The 24,031-nt window shown below is 52.0% G+C and overlaps 3 protein-coding genes across 11 annotated transcripts; 1 reads left to right on the forward strand and 2 right to left on the reverse strand.

The window, feature by feature from the left end:
- Window positions 1–1,762: 1,762 nt before the first annotated feature.
- LOC120948437 (ATP-binding cassette sub-family C member 4-like) lies at window positions 1,763–14,382 on the reverse strand. Of its 7 annotated transcripts, XM_049607611.1 has the most exons (8): window positions 13,393–14,073; window positions 12,508–13,301; window positions 10,942–11,472; window positions 6,342–6,509; window positions 4,217–6,262; window positions 3,993–4,151; window positions 2,628–3,908; window positions 1,763–2,556 (listed from the first exon to the last, which is right to left on the reverse strand). In XM_049607611.1, the coding sequence occupies exons 3-8, from the start codon at window positions 11,124–11,126 to the stop codon at window positions 2,280–2,282; spliced, it is 4,116 nt and encodes a 1,371-aa protein (XP_049463568.1). In that variant the 5' UTR covers window positions 11,127–11,472; window positions 12,508–13,301; window positions 13,393–14,073; the 3' UTR covers window positions 1,763–2,279. The 7 variants fall into 7 exon arrangements, with proteins under 7 accessions (XP_049463568.1, XP_040220685.2, XP_040220684.2 ...); XM_040364751.2 differs by lacking the exons at window positions 12,508–13,301; window positions 13,393–14,073 and adding an exon at window positions 14,283–14,382; XM_040364750.2 differs by lacking the exons at window positions 12,508–13,301; window positions 13,393–14,073 and adding an exon at window positions 14,199–14,373.
- Window positions 14,383–16,298: 1,916 nt separating this feature from the next.
- Window positions 16,299–22,136, forward strand: LOC120948749 (ATP-binding cassette sub-family C member 4-like). 3 transcript variants are annotated; one of them, XM_040365442.2, is made up of 8 exons: window positions 16,299–16,628; window positions 17,259–17,573; window positions 17,648–17,830; window positions 17,911–18,293; window positions 18,430–19,417; window positions 19,489–19,699; window positions 19,773–20,661; window positions 20,749–22,136. In XM_040365442.2, the coding sequence occupies exons 2-8, from the start codon at window positions 17,389–17,391 to the stop codon at window positions 21,987–21,989; spliced, it is 4,080 nt and encodes a 1,359-aa protein (XP_040221376.2). In that variant the 5' UTR covers window positions 16,299–16,628; window positions 17,259–17,388; the 3' UTR covers window positions 21,990–22,136. The 3 variants fall into 3 exon arrangements, with proteins under 3 accessions (XP_040221376.2, XP_040221377.2, XP_040221378.2); XM_040365443.2 differs by having other exon boundaries at window positions 16,299–16,595; XM_040365444.2 differs by lacking the exons at window positions 16,299–16,628; window positions 17,259–17,573 and having other exon boundaries at window positions 17,725–17,830; window positions 17,916–18,293.
- Window positions 22,137–22,141: 5 nt separating this feature from the next.
- LOC120948750 (protein Mpv17) lies at window positions 22,142–23,977 on the reverse strand. Its single transcript, XM_040365445.2, has 2 exons — window positions 23,444–23,977; window positions 22,142–23,353 (listed from the first exon to the last, which is right to left on the reverse strand). Exons 1-2 carry the CDS (start codon window positions 23,627–23,629, stop codon window positions 22,916–22,918), a joined length of 624 nt encoding a protein of 207 aa, XP_040221379.2. The 5' UTR covers window positions 23,630–23,977; the 3' UTR covers window positions 22,142–22,915.
- Window positions 23,978–24,031: the final 54 nt, after the last annotated feature.

Below are 24,031 nucleotides of genomic sequence, written 5' to 3' on the forward strand. Positions count from 1 at the left end.
TGGCCGCCACCGCAACCGTGCGCATTTCGTTCATCTTTTGCTTCACCACTACCAGCAGCGGATGACGCGCAGCAGGTGCCTGCGCTGGACGTTTGCGCAGTCGTCAACGGCTAAGCGCAGCACCATCCAAGCTGCTACCTCCACCGGCCCATGCTGCCCCGCTACTGTTGCGGTACATTCGTTCCAAAAGCGAGCTATTTCGATTTCCGTTCGACAAGCGACCCCGGCCCCCGCGGGCGCTTCCAATGTGGCCGACGGGCGGACGGGCGGAGTCGCGCTATAATTTTAAAAAGCCCGCGCCACGCCGTTTATTCGGACCGGTTTTCGGCGTCGAGTTTCGCAAATTTCCAACACTTTGTACAACCGTCGCGTTTTCTTACCAGGCGGGCAGCAGTTACAGCAGGCGGATGCGTGTTTCCCCATGGTAACGTTTCGCTGCCCAACCCGCACTGTAGTCATTGGCAGCTGAGGCAGTGGCTTGGGCATATCAATTGGTAGGGATTTCAAAAAATAATGTAAACAATCATAAATAATCGTTTAGATGAACAATTGACGAGCGATAATATAAATTAGATTATATTCGATACGAGCGGGTTTAATTAATATCTGCATAAGTAATACGACCGCTTCCAGTGATTTATAAAAATGTTTTATTTTGTTAAGATGTTTGTTGAGTATGTCTAAAGACACATTTTCCCATTATATTGCAATTGAAAATAGAATGAATCTTTGCGATTTATCAAATCTTTTCGCGAATATAATTTAATACAAACACAGTCGAGTTCAAAATAAGTCTAAAGAAAATAGAAGAAATTTAAATTCTGCTTTATTAAACTGGAGTAACAAATCTTCATTGAATAATTACATTAAATTATTTCCGAAAAACACCGCACACTAAATGAAATTAGTTTTTTTCGTCTTCCCACACCCACACTCATTGATCGCCGCCTAACCGCTCCACGCGCTGTGCAAGCAAGCGAGCGAGCAAGCGACATTAGCGCCCTCACACGTTCGCCAACAGCGTGTGTGCGACCCGGCAAGCGAGCAGAAATGATGACACCGCGCGCATGTTCCGCGATGCGACACGATACGGCAGCGTCACGTTTGTGGCTCTTTCGCGTCATAGTAACAGGAGAGCAGAGCAGGCGGAGCATTCGCCCAATACGCGCTCGTTGCCGCGCACTGTTTTTGCTGTGTGAGCAGGGCTCGTAGAGCGTGTTTCATATCGTCAATTAGCTACCCTTTCGGTTGCATGATAACTAAATTTGAGTAATTAAAATGAAATCATTGCGTTATAAATGTATTTGGTTTATATCGCACTGGTAACGTGAGAATTACACTGTCATAAATGTCCATAAAACATGAAAATATACTATGAAAATAACATTTCAGTTAGCACACACAATCCAAATGGAGCGCTCTAACCCTGCAGCCCCATTCGAAAGGGGAGCACACGAACACAACCATCACGCGACGGCGCACAGGCGTAGAAGGGCACACAGCAAACCGGTTCGCTCGATCACAGCTGCTACCTTCCGCCGCTGCACTGGTGCGTATGCGCTCCTGGTCGCTGTTAGGCGCGTTTTTACTGTACGCTGACAGTAGAAGAAGCGAGCGCTGCCGGCGCACATGCAGCAAATTCAAATGGGCCGTTAGGCTCCTGTGTGCCGTCGATTGCATGCGGGAATTGGCTGCAAGGAACCGCGTCATTTAGCACCGGATTTTCTTTCAGTTACAGAACAATGCAATAAAACACACAAAATTGTAACATTTTTCAACTGTTTTATCGTTCCTATTACCACGCTACGGTAGAGTTATACAATTAAAACAACGGTATGCATATCTAGTACATAACTCGTAAGGCATATAACTACGTTTGTTCGGCTTTTGTATCCTACACTTTCGTCTACCTAATAATATGGGTAACATTGTACGGGGCTTGGTTAAAAAAACAACCGGAAGCAAATGTAGCCGCCTTTTGGCACGCGTCCTTCCTTCCTGCGCCACTACATTCGATAATTGTACTCGCCATTTTCGACATTTCCGGTACGCTAAACGACACCTATCACACACTGGACACACGCACACACACGCACTGGTTGTAACGAAGGGTGGTGGTAGTGACAGCAGTCGGCAGTTGGTGTATCCTTACGCGCTCAAACGTCCGCCCGCGTACACGCATCGTACGCACGAGAGATTCACGTAGCACACGCACGCGCTTCACCCACTAATAAGGACACTTTTTAACTCCTATTCCTATACACACAGAATGCACAGAATTAGTCAGACGCAGCCAGCTGTTGCTGTTCGTGCTTGTGCAGTGCGATCTGCTGCAGCCGTTCCGATTCGGCCGGCCCGGTCGCGAGCACCATGTCGCGGAAGATGCTGATCGGCAGCTGCAGCAGCTCGTGCGGCGTACCGAGCTCGACGGCCTGGCCCGCATCCATCACTAGCACCCGGTCCGAGTCCATGATCGTGTTGAGCCGGTGGGCGATCGTCAGCACGGTACAGTCGGCAAACTTGTGCCGTATCGTTTCCTGTATTAACCGATCCGTGCTGCAACGATAAACGAAATACACGGTTTTAATATTCTGTTGTACACCCCTTTCACACACACACACACTTACTTTGGATCAACATTGGCGGTCGCTTCGTCCAGCACCAGGATGCGGTTGTTGCGCAGAATGGCACGCGCGAGACAGATCAGCTGCCGCTGGCCGACGCTAAAGTTGGAACCACCGGCCGCCACCGCCATCTGCAGCCCGGCCGGCGTGTTGGCCAGCTCCTTCAGCTCCACCTGCTCCAGCGCACCCCACAGCTCCGCGTCCGGGTAGTCCTCGAACGGGTCGAGATTGCGGCGCAGCGTGCCCGAAAACAGGACCGGATCCTGCGGTATGATCGACACCTTCGAGCGGAGCTGCTCGAGCGTGATGTCCGCCGTATCGATCCCGTCCAGCCGTATCTCGCCCTCGACCTGTGCCAGCCGGAACAGCGCCCCAATCAGGGACGATTTACCCGCCCCGGTGCGCCCCACGATGCCGACCTTTTCGCGCGGCCGTATCTCAAACGACAGATCGCGCAGTACGGCCTGCGCTCCCTCGAAGTACCGGTACGTGACGCTGCGGAACTCGATCCGACCCTCCGCGGGCCAGCCCGCGTTCAGTGCGCGCGGACGCTCCGGCTGCCGCTCGGGTGCTAGATCCCGGTACTCCAGCAGCCGCTCGACCGACATCATAAAGTTAGCGACCTCGGCACTCTGCCGGATGCCCCACTGCATCATGCCGGTCAGGGCCATCGCTTGCGTGATCGCCAGCCCCACCCGATCGCCGAACGTGTCCTGCTCGACCAGCAGGAAGCTAAACACCACGATAAACACAAAGATCAGACAGAGCAGATCGAGCGCAAAGCCGAACGCCGTGCTGGCGGTGATGAACATGTAGAACGAGGCCGTGTGTATGTCCTGATGGGCGTCGAACTCGCGGATCAGCTCGCCCTGCGCACCGAACGCCCGTATCGTCGGCAGCCCGGCCAGCGACGCCGACAGGTGCGAGAAGACGGGCGAGCGCGTAATGCCCTCCAGCCGCTTGATGTTTTTCGACGTTTTCAGATAGATCCGGCGCACGAACCAGAACACGACGCCGAGCAGGGCTAGCGGTACGAGAAACAGTGGGTTGACGAGCACCGTCACGACCAGCGTACCGCACAGGCTGAGAATGATTTGCGACGCGTCGAGCATCGCTTTCGGCAGCAGCTCGTCCACCGAGCCCATGTCCTTGGAGAAGCGGTTCAGGATGCGACCGGACGGGTTCGTGTCGTAGAAGCGCATCGTGGTGGACACGCAGCCGGCAAACATGGCATCGTGCAGGTTTTGCGACGCCCGCACGGAGGTCTGATAGAAGCTGATCGATCTGAAAGAAAAGGGGTGGCAAGAGCGGCGATGTAGCATTGCTTTGGGTTCCCCTCGTCATATTCGTCCAAACAGTTCCCCTCACCTGGTGATGGCAATGAGAAAGATGCTGCCCACCAGCGCACCATGGATGGCCATGCAGGTTTCCGTGCTGAGCAGTGGCGGCAGCTCGTCGGTGGCCGCTTCCGGGCCGGCGGACAAGTTGTGTGCCGCTCGGAACAGTCGCTGCTCTTCCTGTGAAGTCCTGTGCCGATGAAATGTCCGTTAGTAAATAGTGAGCGCCGTTTCTCGTCGTTTCTGACCACTTACCAGAAGGCAACCCAATAGTCGGCCCCACTCGCCGCGAGCTGCGTCGCTAGAAACAGTGCCAACAGTCCGCACATTATCAGCCCGTTTGCCCCGCTGCCCAGATAGCTCAGCAGCAGCGAACCCTGCACCTTCCCCCGGGACGTCCCCTCCATGTTGCTCTGGACCGGTGCGTCGGCCGCCAGGTCACGCTCCTCCTCATCGCTTACATCGGCATGCACGGACGAACCACCCGAACGGGCGGAAGCACGCGAATCCCGCCGGCTTCGCCGATCGCCCCCTCCAACCGAACCATCCCCATCACCACCACCACCACCCTCCAGCTCGCTGCCCTCAACCTCCTTCCGTTCGACCAGCTCCACAAAGTCGATCCCACTCTGCACCAGATCGTGCGGCGTGCCCTGCGCCTGCACCCGGCCCTCGTTCAGCACCACCACCCAGTCCGCCTCCTTGAGGAAGTGCACCTGGTGCGTGACGAGGATGCGCGTCGCCCGCAGCGTCCCGAGCCGTCCCTGCGGCCCCAGACACAGATCGAACAGATGGCGCCCGACGTGCGCGTCCACCGCGCTGAGCGGATCGTCCAGCAGGTACACGTCCGCCCGCCGGTACACCGCCCGGGCCAAGCTGATGCGCGCCTTTTGCCCACCGGACAGGGCCGCCCCCCGCTCGCCAATCATCGTCCGGTCGCCGTCGGGCAGCTGCTCAAAGTCCGTCACCAGCGCACAGGCCCGCACGACCGCCTCGTAGCGCTCCTTCTCCATCGGCTGCCCGAACAGAATGTTCTGCCGCACCGTGCCGGAAAACACCCACGGCTCCTGGCTGACGTACGCGAACCGGCCCTGCGCTACCACGCTGCCCGACTCCAGCGGCAGCTCGCGCAGGATCGCCTGCAGCAGGGACGATTTGCCCGAACCGACCGGCCCGATCACACCGATCAGCAGTCCCTTGCGGAAGTCAATGTTCAGGTTGGACAGCGTTACCGGTGGCAGTTCGTCCGGCGCTCCCTGCCCGTCCTGCTGTAGCTTGCCGTTCGCTTGCTTGGCACCCGCCTTGCGCGGAAAGTCTTCCTGCCGGCGGACGGCACCCCACCGCGCGGTAACACCCTTCAGCGAGACGGCAATCGTGGGCGGGAGCTGCGTTTCCGATTCGATCAGCCGCTGCTTCTCGGTCGCGTCGCCGTTCAGCCCGAACTCGGCCAGCAGGCGGGACTTGCCGTCCGGCAGCGCCTCCGTTTCGCGCTCCTCAAACTCGAGGAAGCGCTCCAGCCGGCGCATCGCCACCATCGCCTCCGCAATCTCCGCAATGCCGCGCACGAACATCGCCGACATCGTGTTCGCCAGGATGTGGAAGTACGTCGCGACCACGAAGACGCGGGCCGCCGTCAGCTCGTCCCCGAGCAGCGCCATCGCCATCATCGTGCAGAACAGCGCGGTCCGGGTGGTGAACAGCAGAAACGTCATGTACAGGCCGCGCACGTACGCACTTTTGCGCACGATCTTCAGCTCCATCTGGCGCGCGTGCCGGATCAGCTTCGCGAACGGTCGCTCCCAGGCGTACATCTTGATCACCTGGATGCCGGAGATGATTTCGTCCATCAGCCGGATGCGCTCGTCCGTCCGGAGCGCCGTCTGCAGCCGGAACCGGCTCGTCAGCTTGCCCGTGTACGATTGGATCGGCGTCACGATGAAGATCACGATCATGCCGATCAGCCCGGCGACGCCGATCTCGAGGTACAGCAGCACCCCGATGATGATGGCGAGCAGCGGTGCCGACCACATCGAGTGCAGAAAGACGGACACGATGTCGAACCGGTTCACGTCGTTCGACAGCAGGTTCACCACCTTCCCCGGCGCCGTATCGCCCAGGGCCGTGCGGGACAGCCGAAGCGCTTTGCGGTAGATCACGCTGCACACCGCAATCCGCACCTTCATACCGTTCTGGAAGCTGCCCAGCACGTACTGATTGATCGTGATCACGCTCAGCGCGTTCAGCAGCACGATCGCACCGGCGTACAGGAATGCGCTTTCGCGCGTTACCTCCGTGTCCTTCCTGCAATCGCGGGGGGAAAAAAGGGGAATCAATAACATGGTTTCCTTTCAGGGGAGGAAGAGAGAACATGCACACTCACCGGAAGTACATCAGCAGCCAGCCGAGAAAGATGGGCTGTGCCAGCCGGATCACGATGTCGTTGATAATGGTGATGAACCCTAGCACACCGTACTCGCGCCAGAACGTCTTGAAAATCGCTTTCACCAGCGACGGTCGGCCAGGGCCGGCCTGCTGTTCGAACCATTTTCTACAAAGGAAAAAGTAAAAAATTGCAGACATTTAGGCGACATTTGAAAGATGATGGGTAAGGTATGCAATCAGCTCGACAGAACACTGCTACTAAGCTTTAGCGTGTAGAATTTCTTTCTCAGCTATTTCTATGGAAACTCTTTGCAGTGGACGTTGTTCACGCAAGCGATGGCGACCACATTAATTGAGCTTTTCATTGCGGCATTTCATCTTCACACAATAACATCGTTTAAAGCGACCAACGATGCATAACCAACGTGTTCGAAGTAACAGGAAGAAGGGTCATTGTAATGAGCGGTTTCACCAAACCCGGTCAACCGTAAATAATTGACGGCTGTCGGTTTCATTTTGATCAGGGAATCGGAAAGAGTAAAGATGATGCTCGATTGCTTAAACCAGGGGTCGGCAAACTTTTCAACCAATGGGCAGAATTCAAGAAATTTATTAACCTTCGGGGAAAGTTTTCAGGCACAATTTTTACTATTTTCTGGCTACAGCGAATTCAAGCGAATCTGATTTCAATTTTTGTTAGCCTTTTTATTGAATGTTTCTTTAATTGCCAATCCGTTACTCTGTCATTTGCATACAATGTTATAGTTGGTTTTGTGAAGCTTTTATCATTTAGCCTATGGACACAAATACAAAACATTTTCTATGGCTTTTTGCAAGCAATCAACCAGACCGGGAGGATAGTAAGTCCTACGTATGGGGGCACGGTCCATTCGGGGTTTGATCCCATAGCGGGCATGTTGTTCAGTCTAGTGATATGCTCTCTGGAGCGCACCCACGACTCCGATCCGACTCCATCTATTGTTAGTCCGATTCCGACTCCGGGAAAATAAAACAACTAGATCCGCCTGGAGTCAGAGTCGCCCGGAGTCGTCCGGAGCCTTCCGGAGTCGTCCATAGTCATCCGGAGTCTTCCGGTGTCGTTCGGAGTCGTTCGGAGTCGTTCCGAGTCGGAGTCGTCCGGAGTCGTCCGGAGACGTCTGGAGTCGTCGGAGTCGTCGGAGTCTTCGGAGTCGTCGGAGGTAATTTCTCATGGATTATTTCAACCAGAAACATAAATTCACAGTAATTTGAAACAAAAAATCCTGAAATCAATCCTAGGATAATCTTCACGAAAACAAAAAAAAACTTAAAAGCCATTCTTCTTCTTCTTCTTGTTCTTCTTCTTCTAAAGCCTGTTGTCAAAATTATGTACAAACTGTGAACTGTCACTTAACTGTCATAATTTTTAATTTGTTCAGTATGATTTTCAACACGTCTCAAGCTGGATTGAGTTTGACAGTTCTTTGTGATGTGTTGAAAATCATGTGTTACCACTGAAATTTCATTTTGAAGCAAATAAACCATTTGACAGCTGTTGAAAAACATCTCGGAGGCGGTGAATAATGATGTGCACATTCTAAAGTGACTTGTAAAGCCCTGTAAGCACAATGCACAATTATGTTCTTACCATGTTTCCACTCTTGTTCTAAGAATATCCCAGTAAAACGATCACGTGGGCCAGACTTTGCCGAACTATTGGGTTAAACCATAATCTACCTATCTAGAATTTGCACAAACAATAGAGTCCGAACAATACATGCCACACAACGTTGCATGTCAAGCATTGTGAAATAGTTGTACCATTATTGTGCAATAACAGTGACGTGCGGGTGTGTACACCTTATCGCACACCGATGCGTAACACGATGACGAGCAGGCATGAAGTGACACGCAAATTATGACATCGTTTCCAGGTCGTGATTCCAGCCGGGACAGCCGAGCGATCCCACGGAGAACAAAAAGAAAAAGAAGACCGATCACCACCACTGTGCCAGCATCAAATGGGTAGTGGGCTAGGCCAGTGCCCCCGAGGAAGGGCAACGCAACAATGATGCGGCAGTTTTCAAACTCCACCACCAGCAACATGGCATCGAGTACGCTACTCACACCAAACACACACACACACACACGCGCGTACATCCCCTCCCCGTTCCATATTCAGTTGGGTGCACGATCGTGTGTAAGAAGAAACCGCAGAAACCGCAGCAGCAGCATCTTGCGGCGGAGGCTTTATCAAGGCGGAGAGGCACCGCACAAATAGTCAATATTGAAGCGCCAAACAAACCATCCCAGCCCTGGACGGGTTCGGGTTTGGGTCTCCCACACGCACACACACACTTGTGCGCCAGTGGTTAGACACTGGCGGGAAGCAGCAGTAACTAGAAGTTTAAATTATTTGTTTAACCTGAGCCAACATTGGGGAAGGTGCGAGTAGGTGAATGAGAACGGGGTAGGGTGGTAACGCAATTAAATTTAAGGTTCGTTAGTTAACGTGCGCCCGGGGAAGAGAGGTGTGATTTGTTGCTCTGGGCCAGATTTTGTTTTGAACATTTGGATTGATCAGTTGTGTGAGAGTGGAACGCAAACAAGAACCGAGGAAACATGCACAGAAGTCTTGGTTCTTGTGTGAGCAGACGAAATAAATTCAATCAATCAGTATCACCAATGTGGAGCCTCTTTTTGGTTGGAATAGGTCGTAGTGGATGATACGCTACAATTACTAGGCCCTGACCTAGGCCCATAGGAGATTGAATCAAATCAAATGTTGCTAAATGAGCAAGTCACGACGCTCAAACATCCTTCTAATTGTTCTCTCAAACAAGAACAGAGATCCCATTAATAGCACAAAAGGAATAATTTCTTGGAAGTAATCAAACATCTGTTTTCGAATGCTTAGAATTAAAGCCTGTCATGACGTCACATATTGCACGCTGTACTACTGGATCGATCAGATCTTCCAACAACCCGGGATGAGAGGAAATGAACACCAAAACACATATTCACATGTTCTACCAAATGATCTACACTCTATGTACTCTTTCTGTCATTCATGTAGAAGTCTCCCCAAATTCCATTAGTGTGATCAGCACACATACATTGGTATAAAAACGGCTGCCTCGCTTATTAATCGATACCCCTTGCTTTTGCAAGCGTGTGGCCACGCGCTATACGCCACCAATACGCAACGACCTAAACAAACGAGTGACGACCAGGGAACGCATATCAATTTCGCAGACAAACCCCTTGGACACCTTGGGGCCTCAGCGCTCTACTCTCCACTCTCCACATTTACGCGTCCATCGAAACCAATAAAGTGGTACGCGTGACGCCGGTCAATTACTTCTAATAAAGTTCAATTTGTATCATCATGCTATACCATGGCGCTCGACAAAACGAAAAGTGTAGCAAATGGGCCGACCTGGGTCCTGGGTTCGGAAGAATAAGGGGAAAGAGCAGTGGCGTAAGAGCTGAAGTTCCCCGTTTAAATATGACGGTCGCGCGTCAACAACAATCCAGAATGGTGGGCAGGCGGGCTCTCTTCAGCATTGTACTGATGCAATTTAATGATCTTCCAAACAAGATAACGTTGTGGGCAGATGTCGCTTGGTGCTATAAGCTATGCAAAACGGGTTGAAAATGGAGCATTTGCCGTCAGGTGCTTAACTATAATTACATTACATTAGGCATACTAAACAATGGAGCTGAGTGATCAAATCGATTCTTAACGAGATCCAAACTCATTTCCAACGACAAAGAGCGCTGTTAACTGACCGGGCGCTCACATGAGTACCAAATTTAGAAGAAAAAACCAATAAAACAACTCTATTCAACCAACGCGACCAATACTGCCAACTTCCACAAAACGCACATGGCGAGAATGAGCGTTGGTTGGTTAGAATACGATCGCCACAAACCATCACCATTCTGATGATTGGATGTTCAAGGGCTCGCGTCTCTGTGTGATGTATAATCAGCATTCTCATCCCATCATCTAGCGATCTTCACGTGCCTGCAATCGTAATGGAACCTGCTGACTCACGTTGGTTAACGTTAATGCGTCGGTAGCGCCGACCTCTCGCCGCTCGTCCACATCATGATCACCCATTGGCGATGTGTGTTGGTATGATCCTCTACACTCCTCTACACTGGAATTACGGCGGAAGATCGAGCAGGGCGATTGTATGGACATTGTGCCATGGACAGTTTGAGAGTTTGATTATTATTTTTGCACTCAGAAGTTTGCACAGACCAAGAGCTATGGCAAGGTATGTCTAACAACAGTTCAGCAGGCTAAAATACTGATGATTGGATGTATTCTGATGGATCAATCTGGATAGACTCACTACAGCTGAATTTGAATTGAACTGAAGCCAATATGATCTAAGTAATATCTAGCTGAATGAGTGGTTTTCATGATGCCATTTAGTTTTTAGTTTTTGTCTCCTATTTTCATGATTTTAGGACGAACCTTAGATGATCATGAGCTACGATCATTCTTTAAATGTGATCAATTCTACAACTATAAACCCAAAATGAACCCTGACACATTAGATCATCCTGGGGGAAAACGAAATAAATACGAACACCAGAGTACTCACTTTTCCAACCGATCGCCGAGCACGTCGGACCGATCGACATCTAGCGGGCGAAACAGATCCTGCAGCTCCAGCACCTTGCTGTACCCTTTCCGGAACAGATCGATCGTCCACCAGAAGGTCAGCGCGGACAGGATGCTAGCATTTTGTCGCGGGTTCGGGGGCAGCTTTCTTGTGATCGCTTCCATCCTGGTATTGGCGGGCTTTTCACACTTTCACTTGTACTATTTTCTTCTTCTTCTTCTTCTTCTCTTTTTTGTTGGTTTGCACAAACGTTAAGAATTTTTCCGCGTAATTGAACGTTTTCCAAACAGCTTCATAGCACGGTCGGGCACGGCACACTGACTACGATCGTTTGGCACACACATTAACCGGTAAGAGCAGTCACACTAAAATTAAGCACACACACGCACACACGTACGAGACACACAGAGACACACAACGATGGCAATAAAATACTACACCCAGCAATGATCACTGCGGCACTGATACCCGGGCGGCGCCTTGCTGCTTGGAGAGCGCCGTGTTTTGGGGCTGCAATCGTAAAAATCAAAATGTGTATTAAATATAAAGCCCTATCACTGGGGATCCTAAAAATAAGTCACACGACACGGGGCGCCCCATCAACAGAGTTGATAGCAACATTATCGCGGGAAAATGCTGATACCATCCATATCGGGTGACAGGCCGGTGGCACTATCTCAAGGGCAGCAGCCTCACCGAACGCTCCCAATACCGGAATGCAATTGAGCCAGGTGGTAGCGTGGCGTGTGATGTTTAAATCATTTCAAACTAAAACACCAACGTCGTACGCGCCTCGTCTTGCGTCGTCTGGGAGCCCCCGTCTGCCTTATCGGAGGTGCTTCTTAGCTGCCTCGTAAACAATGCTGTTTAAGTGTGTATGTTCCGTTTAAGATATTGATGGCGGAGGTTTTGCAAGAAGCCAGTACATTCCTTTTCCGGTTTGGTGTAGAGGCGTGTAAAAACCTCCGGTTGTCTTTGCATATGAGGAAAGGGCCATTAAAAACCACGTCACCCGGCGCTGCATACGGTCGGCCCGCGGGGCAAACTGCTGGATCATTATCAAACGTCATCTTTTAACCGTCTGTTTAAATCTCCGTGCTGTGTCATTTTCGCTCTGCCTACTTTGCTGCCCGTCGCTTGATTGTACGCCGTACTGGTCGCCTCACTGCGCTCTCCACGTGAGCGTGAGCTTATCCACGGCCGAAGGACATTGCGTTGCATATTGCGAGATAAGCACCCTCGGCACGCGTATGAATGGCAATTACATTGTTTGCACTTGAATATTCAATCTTGTACAGTGAAACAGTGCAAAAATAAAGGTGGGAAGTGTTTTTGTTGCAAAAAAAAAACACACACACACACACACACACACACACACACAGTACTGTAAAGAGCGTCCCAAAACTGTCCTTCAACGGTTCCGGTGTTTTGCTCGCGTCAAAGGTTTCCCCGCGCTGATAAGATGTAAAAGTACACAGAACATTTCAAATAAAAAGAAAAAGCGACACTGCCAATGAATCAAATACATCCATTTGATGTAATTACTCTTTCCACAGATAGCTCTCTCTCGCCTACTGCTGGTGGACACACACTGCTGGAGCGGCACACTGTGACTTTCCTCTGTGACCGGGCTATCACTATCGGGCCCCTATCACTGTGTCAACAAGCAGGCTCAACACGGTACACATGACGCAAATATTTGATCACTTCCCGAGACCCATTCTTCCTGCGCTCCGGCCAAAACATGACGTTGCACAAACGTGTTGCGTGTGCAGGGGTTTGTATGCATCGGTAGGTTGTAATTTATCCTCCCCTTCCCGTGTAACTACTGCACGTTACAGTTCATCAGGCTCCACCGTACCACCGTACCTGCTTATCTCGTTAGAAGGCTCCCGCGCCTACGTTTCTACTGCATGCTGACCGAAAAGGGGATGATTATTATGTGTGAGTGTCTATTTTTTCCCTCGCAGCACATTAGTACGAGCAAAGCAACAAAAAACAAAACGTGTCGGGAAATTTAATACCATCGTGACGCGATAAGCAAATGATCAAATAATACAGCATCACTTGTCTCTTGCCGGGACCGGGACAGAGATGGAACCAGAGTGCTCACAGACGCTGATAAGTGTTCATGTGGGCTAGCAAAAAAAAGAGCATGGTGTTCAGCCGGAACAACGTCTTCCCGGCAAACCCAATCGCCAGCATTTTACAAGGTCCGATAAGCAAAATCCGGTGAAGGGCATGGGAAAACTATCATTCCGTACCAGCGCCCCTTCCGTGGTATCTCTTGCTCAAGCATCGGAAGCATGAAGGGATGTGTGTTTCGTTGTTTTTGCCTTCTGAAACCAAAATAATAATAAAAAAATGATGAAAACGGATTCTGTAACTGACACATACACACACATCTAACTCTCTACAAACGATACTGACTTCTGTCGCCCTCTCTCTCTCTTTATCCCTGATTCAACTGGTGAAATCGGGTGGGTTAAAAATAGTAGAACCATCGGCGGCCGCAAACTGAAAGTCACCCTTTGTCGTCACCCATCACGCCAGTTAATAACAATGCAAACAATAAAAAATTAGCACACACACACAGACAGACCGTGGGACACAAATTAAAAAGTGTAATCTTTTGCACATTTCTTCCTTTTCGCCGTCACATAATCACAGCCGGCCAGTGCGAATGCGAATGTAAACAAACAAATGCTATCTGTCAAAATAGTCCGGCCAGCTCTCTCGCACCGCACCGTCGCTGCTGGTTGGTAATGCTGATGTAATTGCTGCCCACCACTACTACTACTACGATTACCGACACACACACGCACGCACAAGCACATGGTTGCAGCAGATGCCAAAAGTGCAGCTGGTGCACTTTGGCAGGACGTGATCTGCAGCAACGCAAACACCTGTGGCGTGCAAAGGTTCTTCAACGCGTCCCCGCCAAGAACCGCTCGCCGCACGCGGATGGAGTTGTATAATTCGTCTTGACAGTGTCAAACAAAAAATTGCGTGCGCATAACACACACACGCACGCACGCACGCACACAGCCACACGTAGTTTCGCACACGGCACGGTAAAGCGAGCCGTGGTTGCGCGGATGCGATGTACCGGGTGGGAAGCCGGTCGAAGATAATTCAACCCACCGCGTACTCATTGCTTCATGTCGCGAAATATCAGTGCAAAATAGAATAAAACGTTCCACAACACCACAACACCACAGCACACCACAACATACCACACAAAGCAAATCACGTCGCAGCGGTGCGTGTATGTGCGGTGTTTCGCGCGCGCTACCCTCAAGTACCGTTAGCCACTGTACCGTGTGCGGGAGCGAGCGCGAGAAAAACGAGAGGAGACCCAGCCGGATGCGACCGCTCCGCGTCTTGGGAGAAACACGAATGAATGAATTGGGAAAGATTCGACGCTCGCGGCTGTGCCGTCGTTGTCCCGTTGAGAGTTTGGCACGAGACAGCCGGCACAGGGGTGTACAACCCGGTTACGATGGAAAAAATAGGGAAAAATTTATTTTTCTCCAAAGTGAGTGAAAAATTTAGAAAAATAAAAAACGGGTTGTGAATGAGTCATCTGGATAGTTTTTTTTTTACATTTTCTACTACACTACACTACTTCTATGAAGGGGTGATTTCATCTGAGCTCAAAATTCTGGCAAAACACAAATATATGTAAATTTAGTAAACAAAAATTTGGTTATATATTTTTTAAATAATGTAACAGTTTTGGTGATTAACTTAGGTTGACATTCTAAAAAAATATACAAACTAAGTTAAACAACATGCAAACTACGTATTTTAAAACAAATTAATGGATCCAACACACCGAAGCTACCGATTTGACTCTTTCAAGAGTAGGTCGCATTCATTCTGCACTATGCTCGATTCAAACTTCACAAGGCCCGAATAGAAGTGACAGTGCCCAATTGAGGGTTTATGTGGCCCGAAAAAGTATTTACGGTGACTGATAACGCTTTGACGATGCTCGATTGGATTGATAATCCCTGTATCCTGTCCTTTTCTTGCAATGTGTTTCGACAAGTACCATCTAATCATGGCCTATATAGCCTTCTAACTTTCCGAGCAAAAATCTGTAAAGCTGATAGTGTGGTCATATATGCGAGATTCAAAACACCATAGGCCATTACTTAAATTTCACTCGCTTTAGTTCTGATGGTTCATATTGGAGTACAGTATTTAAACAATCGTATAGCCGTTCTAGTTGTAGCGATACATAACTTCAATATGAAACCATACAACCGTACAGAGAGAAGGAGAAAGCTCTGAAAGCGAAGAAAGCTCCACTGTGTGGCGCTTTCATCTCACCAATAGATGGCGCCACCAGTTTTTTTTTTGCTATTTTTAGAATGCCACAGCCGTTTACCGTCTGCTAAACGAAGTCTGTTTAGATACCTTTTTGGTTGAGAGCATGAGCCGTTTAGAACCCGTTGAGTAGTCGTTTAGTGGAGTTGTGGCACTTGGGTTGTGCGATATAGTTGTGCTAGAGAGAGAGAGAGAGAGAGAGAGAGAGAGAGAGAGAGAGAGAGAGAGAGAGAGAGAGAGAGAGAGATTCGTGTGCTCTATTTATACAATTACAAGATGTAATTACAATTCTTCTTCTTCTTCTTCTTTGGCACAACAACCGCTGTCGGTCAAGGCCTGCCTGTAGCCACTAGTGAAGTGAGCTTGGCTTTCAGTAATTTATTTTTACCACAGCAGGATAGTTAGTCCTACGTATGGAGGCACGGTCCATTCGGGGCTTGAACCTATGACGGGCATGTTGTTAAGTCGTACGAGTTGATGACTGTACCACCAGACCGGCCCTTATTACAATTATAAGTGAAAAATCTTCCTCCGCTGATGCTACGGTGTAAGTAAAAGTAAACAATCCCAGTTATATAGTGTCAAATTTGACAACCTTGATAGCGACCAAAACCTCTTTACAAGCTCACCTACATTCCATTCTCTTTGGTTTTTGGTTCACAAATGTATGATGCTGAAGAGACTTGTTAGTTAAATTGTAGTCAATATTGGTAAAAAAGCTACTGTTAAAAAATATTTGTTACATACAAATTCCATCGCGCAATCGTGTCACCACCGTCTGTGTGTTGTGCAGCCCTGTCCAGTTGCGCCACTGCAAAAGAGATGTCGAACAGTAGGTAAACGAGCTCTGTTTCGTTGGTTAAAATTTCATACCTACCGTTTCAATAACGATAGTTTTGCACCGATTTGCACTAATAAACTGAACAATTAGCTCAACAGAATATTTAATTACCGAACGAATCTATAATTCCACCGTTTTACAAACAAATTCCTTCGCACGTGCCTACTACATACACACACACACACACACACACATCCTCACCGTTGCTACGTTACCATTCAACACACGTGCACACACAAGGTGGTGGTGGTGGTGGTAGTGTTTCAGCGCTAATTGCGCTATATTCTCGGGCGCACACACTCTCACCCTTAGCGCCCCATTGAATAATAACTGCGAGCGATTGCGAATTAAACAGCGGCAGCAGCAGTCGTCGCGCGATCCTTCACCACAGCGGACCGCCCATCGTGTACCGTGTTATCAGTGGGGGATCTTTGCATCCGTCCCCCCATCTTTCACCGTACGTCATAAACAGCCGGCAACGAACCGGGAGGTGAGGTGGGGGGGGGGGGGAAGGGTTGTCAAGTAAAACAGCTGATTTTCGGCTTGCTGTGTGAGGGGAGTAAAAAGAGAACCAAACAACAAACTTGCATACCACTGCGTGTGTTTGTATGTGTGTGCACGCGCGCGTGTGTTTGTGAATATGTGAGAGTGGGGGATACTAGCAAGGGCGACAGTGTTGTTGGTGGTGGCGTTCAGCCAAAAACACAAAAAACGCGCTACTAGTTGCGGGGTTCTTTCTCTTTCCTTTTTATTTTCTTTATCGCCCCCCACGATTGATGCAAACGAATTAGAAACAATCGCAACGCAACAATCTTGTGTTAGCAAATGCATCGTGTCAAACGTTCCCCCGAGCGAACGCAATGAAAGAGAGACCACTCTGGGCGCCCTTGCTCTTAAAGATCTGAAAGACAAACAAAAGCATGTTGAACCGGCCGGCCAAGTGCTGCCCAAACCTGCTGGAACGTGTTCCGGCTGGACATCCGCCGCCGACATTGATAAGACCATTTTTTTTTATATAAATCAAACACAACGGCCTAGCGCGTGCGACAAACGCGGTACCACCGTGTGCCGGTGGTTGTATTTGCCCACCGACTAACGCTTTTATTTATTTTAATTAAAGTGCCATCCCCCCTCCCGCCCATTCCTCGCCCGACTGAAGTGAAGGGCGTAAAGTGAAGTGTATTCCCCCGCAGCTTAAGTGAGCGCCCGCTTATCACATTAGTGTCCAGGAAGCCCACCGCTCAAGGCAAATGGAAGCGACGCGCGTTCGGCTTAGCCCGAATCCTCGCCAGAAGGCAAACTTCCTCTCAGTGCTAACCTTCTGGTGGACGGTGGACATGTTCCGGAAGGGCTACAATCAAACGTTTGATATCAGCGATCTGTACACACCGCTGGAGGAGGATCGTGCCGATCGGTTGGGCAATCGTTTGGAACGGTAACGCAGCGGATCGGGTGTGTGTGTTTCGCGGGTTGAAATTTAAAGCTTTTTCCCCCTTTTTTATCCCCCAGACAGTGGCACCGGCAGCTCGAGCAGCAGCGCCACACGCCATCCCACAGCCCCTCCCTAGTAAGGGCCATCTTCCGGACGCTGTGGAAGGAATGGGTCACCCTGTCCGTGCTGGCGTTCTTTGCCGAGGTTGTGCTGCGCCTGCTGCAGCCGATTTTTCTCGGCCGAATGCTGCTCTACTTCCGGTGAGTAGTGCTAAGGCCCGCCTCAACCACTCATCGGCCATCGGCTCATTTTGCTCCTTTTTTCGGTTGCTTTCGTCCAGCGAAGGATCGAACGTGACGCGCGAGGACGCACTGTACTACGCCTGTTGCATGGTGGCGGTGCGGGCCATCATCGTCCTGTGCGACAACCAGTACGGCATCATCTCGGTGCTGACCGGGGTGAAGGCGAAGATTGCTGTCTGCAGCGTGGTGTACCGGAAGTCGCTGCGGCTGGCGCGCAACGCGCTCGGCGACACCTCGCCCGGGAAGATGGTGAACCTGATGTCGAACGATGTGAACCGGTTCGATATCGCGTCCTACCTGGTCTGCTTCATGTGGACGTCCCCGCTGGTGATGCTGCTCGCCTCCGTGCTGCTCTGGTACGAGATCGGTTGGTCCGGTGTGGCCGGGCTGGTGGCGATCGTCATCATTACGCCGATACAGTGTGAGTTGGGAGCGCGAAGGGGAGCAGTTTTACCTTAAAACCCGGATTCACAGGAAAAATCGTCATTCAAACATTAAGCTTTTACGTTAATATAATTGCTGAGTTACCTTACCATCTGCTCCCTCCCGCTTTGCAGCATACACTGGCACGCTGACGTCACGGTACCGTTTGCGCACCGCACTCAAGACGGACGAGCGCATCCGGCTGATGGACGAAATCATTGCCGGCATCGCCGTCATCAAGCTGTACGCCTGGGAGCGACCGTTCGCGAAGCTCATCTCCCAGGCACGGCGCAACGAGATGCGGGAGGTGCTGAAGAGCGGCTACCTGCGGGCACTGTACATGTCCTTCCAGCTGTTCACCACCCGGGCCGCCATACTGGGCGTGATGCTGGCGTTCATAGCGCTCGACGAGGACATTACCGCGGCGAAGGTGTTCGTCGCCGCCAGCTACCTGTCCAACGTGTCCTACACGATGGCGGGCCTGTTCGGCCGGGGCATTGCCGAGCTGGGGGAAGGGCTGGTGGCGACCCGGCGGCTGCAGCGCTTTCTCGAGTACGATGAGGTGCAGGCGCCTGCACAAGCGAACCAAGCCACTGGAAAGGAGAAGGAAAATGGCACCGTGAGTGAGGCGCGCCGTTTGCTGAACGAACCAACGGACGGGCCGCTGCCGGACGGGGTGGCCATCCAGCTGCGTGCGCTGACCGCCCGCTGGACCCTGCCGGGTGAGGTGGACAGCGAGCGGGTGAAGGTCGTGCCGCCGGCGACCCTGTCCGAGCTGAGCGTTCAGTTTAGGCGGGGCAGCTTGATCGGCATCGTCGGGCCGGTCGGTTCGGGCAAGAGCTCCGTGCTGCAGGTGCTGCTGCGGGAGCTACCGGTCGAGAGTGGCCGTTTGCAGCTGGCCCGCGGCTGCTCGATCGCTTACGCCAGTCAGGAACCATGGCTGTTTACCGGCAGTTTGCGGCAGAACGTTCTGTTCGGTGAACAGCTCGACCAGTACCGCTATCGGCAGGTGCTGAAGGTTTGCGCCCTGCAGCCGGATCTGGCCCATCTGCCGGCGGGTGATATGACCGTGATTGGCGAGCGAGGCGTTTCGCTGTCCGGTGGCCAGAAGGCACGCATCTGGTAAGCGTGGAAAGAGTGGAAAGCCGCTTAGAGTGTTGCATTAAACAGACGTCCCTTTTTCCCTTTGGCAGCTTGGCCCGGGCCGTCTACCGGCAGGCGGACGTGTATCTGCTGGACGACCCGCTCAGTGCGGTGGATGCGCACGTCGCCAAACACCTGTTCGAGCTGTGCATCGGCAACGGGGGCTTCCTGAAGCGGCGCAACCCGAACGCAACGCGCATACTGGTGACGCATCAGGTTCACTTTCTGAAGCAGGCGGACTGGGTCGTTGTCATGAAGGAGGTACTGTTGGGTGGTAAGGGTTTTTTTTTCGTGCGTTTAAACATGCTAATGATTGACCGTTTGGCATTGACAGGGACGGGTAGAGGCGCAAGGCACACCGCAGGAGCTGCAGCAGCGTGGCATCGAGCTGGAACATCTGGAGCCGTCGTCCGAATGCATGGACGGGGACGCGTCCACGCATCCCGCTAGCAATCGCACGATTTCACACACCTCCACCGCGTCCACCGTGACGGTGGACAGTGTAACGCTCGAGGAGTTCAATGCCGGCGACGGGGACGAGCAGGAAGCGGCCAAGAACAAGTTCGAAGCGTCCTCGCAAGGAACCGTCCCGGGCTCGGTGTTTCTGCAGTACGCGTCCAGTGCCGGCAGCTGGCTGATCTTTGTCGGACTGGTGCTCCTGTTCGCCATCACGCAGCTGATCGTGAGCGTGGCCGACTGGTGGCTGTCCTACTGGACCGGGCTGGAGGAAACTGCCGGCTCAGGGCGACCCATTGCGCCCGATCGCAATCAAACCGAGCAGCAGCAGACCGGCGATCCCACCAGCCACCAACTCAGCAGAGATATGTGCGTTCTCGTGCATGCCACACTGGTGGGCACCATCTTTTTCGTGGCCATACTGCGTGCCTTTGGGTTTTACAAGGCGTGCGCCCGTGCCTCACAGTCCATCCACGATGCCGTGTTTTCGGGGTTCATCGGCGCCCGGATGCGCTTCTTCGAGACGAACGCGTCCGGCCGCATCCTGAACCGCTTCTCCAAGGATATGGGCGCGATGGACGACATGCTGCCCAAGTCGATACTGGACGCCACGCAAACACTGCTCATGTTTGCCGGCGCCATGCTGGTGGTGGTGTTTGTGCAACCGTTCTTCATGGTACCGATCATGCTGCTGTTCGTGGTGCTACTGTTTGCGCGCCGAGTGTACCTGCGCACGTCACAAAACACGCGCCGGCTCGAGGGAATAAGTAAGTAGCACATCGCCTCCGACACCCAAGTAGCATCAAATCTGTTTGTAATCGTTTGTGGCACTATTCGCTTTCATTTCTTCTCAGCCAGATCGCCCATCTTCACGCACATTGCGGCCACCCTGACCGGGCTGCCGACGATACGGGCCTACGGCGTGCAGGAGCTACTCATCCGCGAGTTCGACACGCACCAGAACGTGAACACCGGCGCGTACTTTATGTTTCACTCGGGGCGCATCGCGTTTGGCCTCTTTCTCGACAGCATCTTCTTTCTGTTTCTCGCGATCGTCACGTTCAGCTACCTGATGCTGGATGAGGATGCGGTCGGTGCGCGCGTCGGCCTCGCCATCACGCAGATCGGTAGCATCGGCAGCCAGCTCCAGTTCGGCATCCGGCAGAGCGCGGAAATGTTTAACCATCTGATCGCGGTCGAGCGGCTGCTCGAGTACCGGGAGCTGCCGGCCGAACGGTCCCAAACCGTAGCCCCGCTGCCGGTCGTTCCGGTGCCAGCCGATTGGCCGCAGCACGGGCGGATCGAGTTCCGAAACGTTAGCTTCCGCTATGCCGAGCACGATGTGGCCGTGCTGCACCGGCTTAGCTTTGCGGTTGCCGCCCAGGAAAAGGTGGGCATCGTGGGCAGGACGGGCGCGGGCAAGTCCTCCCTCATTGCCGCCCTGTTCCGGATGGCGTTGGTCGAGGGTGACATACTGATCGATGGCACCGACACGGCGCACGTCCCGCTGGAGCAGCTCCGCTCGCACATCTCCATCATACCGCAGGATCCGGTCCTGTTCTCCGGCACGTTGCGCCGCAATCTCGATCCGTTCGAGAGCTACCCGGACGCGGCGCTGTGGCGGGCGCTCGAGCTGGTGGAGCTGCGCGAGCTGGCGAGCGAATCGTCGGCCGGGCTGGGACTGCAGGCGTACGTGGCGGCGGGCGGGCAAAACTTTAGCGTCGGCCAGCGGCAGCTGCTCTGTCTGGCGCGTGCGATCCTGCGCGGCAATCGGATACTGGTGCTGGACGAGGCGACCGCCAACGTGGACCCCGATACGGACCGGCTGATACAGCGCACGATCCGGGAGCAGTTCGCCCAGTGCACGGTGCTGACGATCGCGCACCGGCTCAACACGATCATGGACTACGACCGGGTGCTGGTGATGAGCGACGGTACGGCGGTCGAGTTTGGGCGGCCGGCCGAGCTGCTGGCAAGGGAGGATGGTGCGTTCCGCAGCATCGTGCTGGCCACTGGGCGGGACGAGGCGGACAGTCTCATGAAGATGGTGCACAATCTCGAGCAGGGCGCAGCGGGGGGAATAATGAAGCAGTGATGCGGCATACGTTGTTAAAGTTGCAAAAAAGTGTAGTGAACGTACTTAAGAAAAAGCTAGCGAAAGTTAGCGAAAGTAACAAAGTAGATAGGATTGTACTAGCAAAGCGAAAGTAGCAATAAAAATAATGAACCGTTCTAAACGACAGTTGCTGTGGATGTGAAAGACCTGTTTATTGTTGAACCATTCGACAACGATTTGGACGAATTTCAAACGACAAAAAAGGAACTTTTTGATTAACTTGCTTGCTGCATTACTATTCGCTAAAGCTATTTAAATCATATTCAAATAACCTGTATCAGTTTGGTGTCATTGCGATGTTACAGAAGTGTGGAAATGGGGAAGCATATATAATTGTTACATTATAATGGCATCGCGTGGATAAAATCGGTACGTTCGCTATGAAGTGTCCTCTTTGCTGCTTGAACTATACCCTTCATACACACTTCTTAGTTTGCTAGTCCAGGATTTTTAAACCAAATCAAACCCCCTACACCTTTACTCAATGTTTTTTTGTCTTTTATCTAGAGAATTAACACGCCTACCCTTTTGCGTGATGGATAGCAAACGCTAGTAATATGGCAATTTATACTTCTTCTGCACTTCCCATGCCTTACCAAAGATACGGTGTGAGCTACCGTTTTAACAACCATTACAACTGTTTCTGCATTCTAGTAGAAGCTCTTGCAGCAAGAAGCTTTGCAAAATTGTCTATCTCTTCCTCTTCCTTCTTGTTATGCCACATTAGTCAACAATGTTGCTTCCTGTCTCACCGTACCGTAATTGGGTACGGTTCCCGCACTGCAGCAACTACCGGCTGACTCTGATTAAATCGGGCAGAAACCCAAATTATTATTATCACAATTTTGAGCCGGTTCTCCGATGTCACACAAATCCGGCCACACGCGCCCTCAACGACAACGTGCTTACGATACCACACTTTCCTCCCCGGCGGCCGGCAGTGGCTCGTGGGCGATCGATTTCACCGTGCCGGGCTTACCCGGTCCGCCTTCGCCCAGGTTCGTCTTCCAGGACAGGTACGTGTTCCAGAACACCGCGACCGACTGCACCAGCAGCACCTGGTAGTTGAGCGGGACGAGATAGAAGTTGGCCAGCTGCACCCACGGCCAGATGTAGTAGTTCGTCAGCAGTATGTCGCCGTACTCGTGGCGCAGCTTGTGCCGGATCTCGGCCAGATTGTGCCCCTGCAGCAGCCCGATCGTGCCGATCAGTGTGCCGAGAAAGATGGGCGCAAAGACGATCTGGTCGAGGGCAACCTTCTTCAGTGTCGTGACCGCCTTGCTGCCACCCTTGGTGCCAATGTGCCGGTCCAGCACGCCGTACCATTTCCGCAGTCCCGGACCCTACAAAAAAGGGGGGGGGGGGGGGCGAACGGATTCTTAGCGACCTTTTTGCCACCCAGGTTAGTATCGCAAAACGCAACGCATACTTACACCGACACAAAATCCGATGCCGAAGAACTTGAAGGCACGCATACCGTCGAACGACTGCCAATCCTTTCGCTCGATGAATCCTTGCGCAATCACGTCGCCCGCCCCCATCAGTAGCCCCGATTGGACGGACTGCACCAGCACGGGATAGCGCACGAGGGCCCGTTTGTACAGGGTGGAAAGCGACATGCTGCTGCTGGGTGTAATCAAAAGGAACCACGAAACGGATCACCGAACCGACGAGTTGCCGACGAAGTAAGCACGAAACGAGAACACAACTTCTTCGCACGCCGCCAATCTTATCGAAGCTGTGACGGTTTGTGTACTGAGGTCGCGCAGCTGCACCGCACGGGAAACAGTGGATCGATAGTTTTACTTTCCCTGCTGTGTATGCACTTCCTCCGTTCCGTTCCTCCCGACGCGACGGGAAGGCGCACGTTGCACGTTATCGCTTTTTCGGCCGGTATGGGCTGTGTTAATTTTGCACCGTGTTTATGTTTTCGTTCGGCTCTGTCAATCCGCAGCTGACAGCTGGTTTGGAGCTGGTCGCGATTAGACAACCCTGGCGAACAGAGGCAGCAACGTCAAAGA

This window comes from Anopheles coluzzii, chromosome 2 (genome assembly GCF_943734685.1).
Source record: "Anopheles coluzzii chromosome 2, AcolN3, whole genome shotgun sequence".
Taxonomy (NCBI): domain Eukaryota; kingdom Metazoa; phylum Arthropoda; class Insecta; order Diptera; family Culicidae; genus Anopheles; species Anopheles coluzzii.

Excerpts from the sequence above, each read along its gene's own strand:
- LOC120948437 (XM_040364751.2), bottom strand. The coding sequence starts at position 11,126 with ATGGAAGCGATCACAAGAAAGCTGCCCCCGAACCCGCGACAAAATGCT. Across the intron at positions 6,263-6,341 it reads TGGCTGCTGATGTACTTCCG|GAAGGACACGGAGGTAACGC; the intron begins GTGAGTGTGCAT and ends CCGCGATTGCAG. Across the intron at positions 2,557-2,627 it reads ACCGCCAATGTTGATCCAAA|CACGGATCGGTTAATACAGG; the intron begins GTAAGTGTGTGT and ends TTATCGTTGCAG.
- LOC120948749 (XM_040365442.2), top strand. The coding sequence starts at position 17,389 with ATGGAAGCGACGCGCGTTCGGCTTAGCCCGAATCCTCGCCAGAAGGCA. Across the intron at positions 19,418-19,488 it reads GGCCAGAAGGCACGCATCTG|CTTGGCCCGGGCCGTCTACC; the intron begins GTAAGCGTGGAA and ends TCCCTTTGGCAG. Across the intron at positions 19,700-19,772 it reads GGGTCGTTGTCATGAAGGAG|GGACGGGTAGAGGCGCAAGG; the intron begins GTACTGTTGGGT and ends TGGCATTGACAG.
- LOC120948750 (XM_040365445.2), bottom strand. The coding sequence starts at position 23,629 with ATGTCGCTTTCCACCCTGTACAAACGGGCCCTCGTGCGCTATCCCGTG. Across the intron at positions 23,354-23,443 it reads GCATCGGATTTTGTGTCGGT|GGTCCGGGACTGCGGAAATG; the intron begins GTAAGTATGCGT and ends CCTTTTTTGTAG.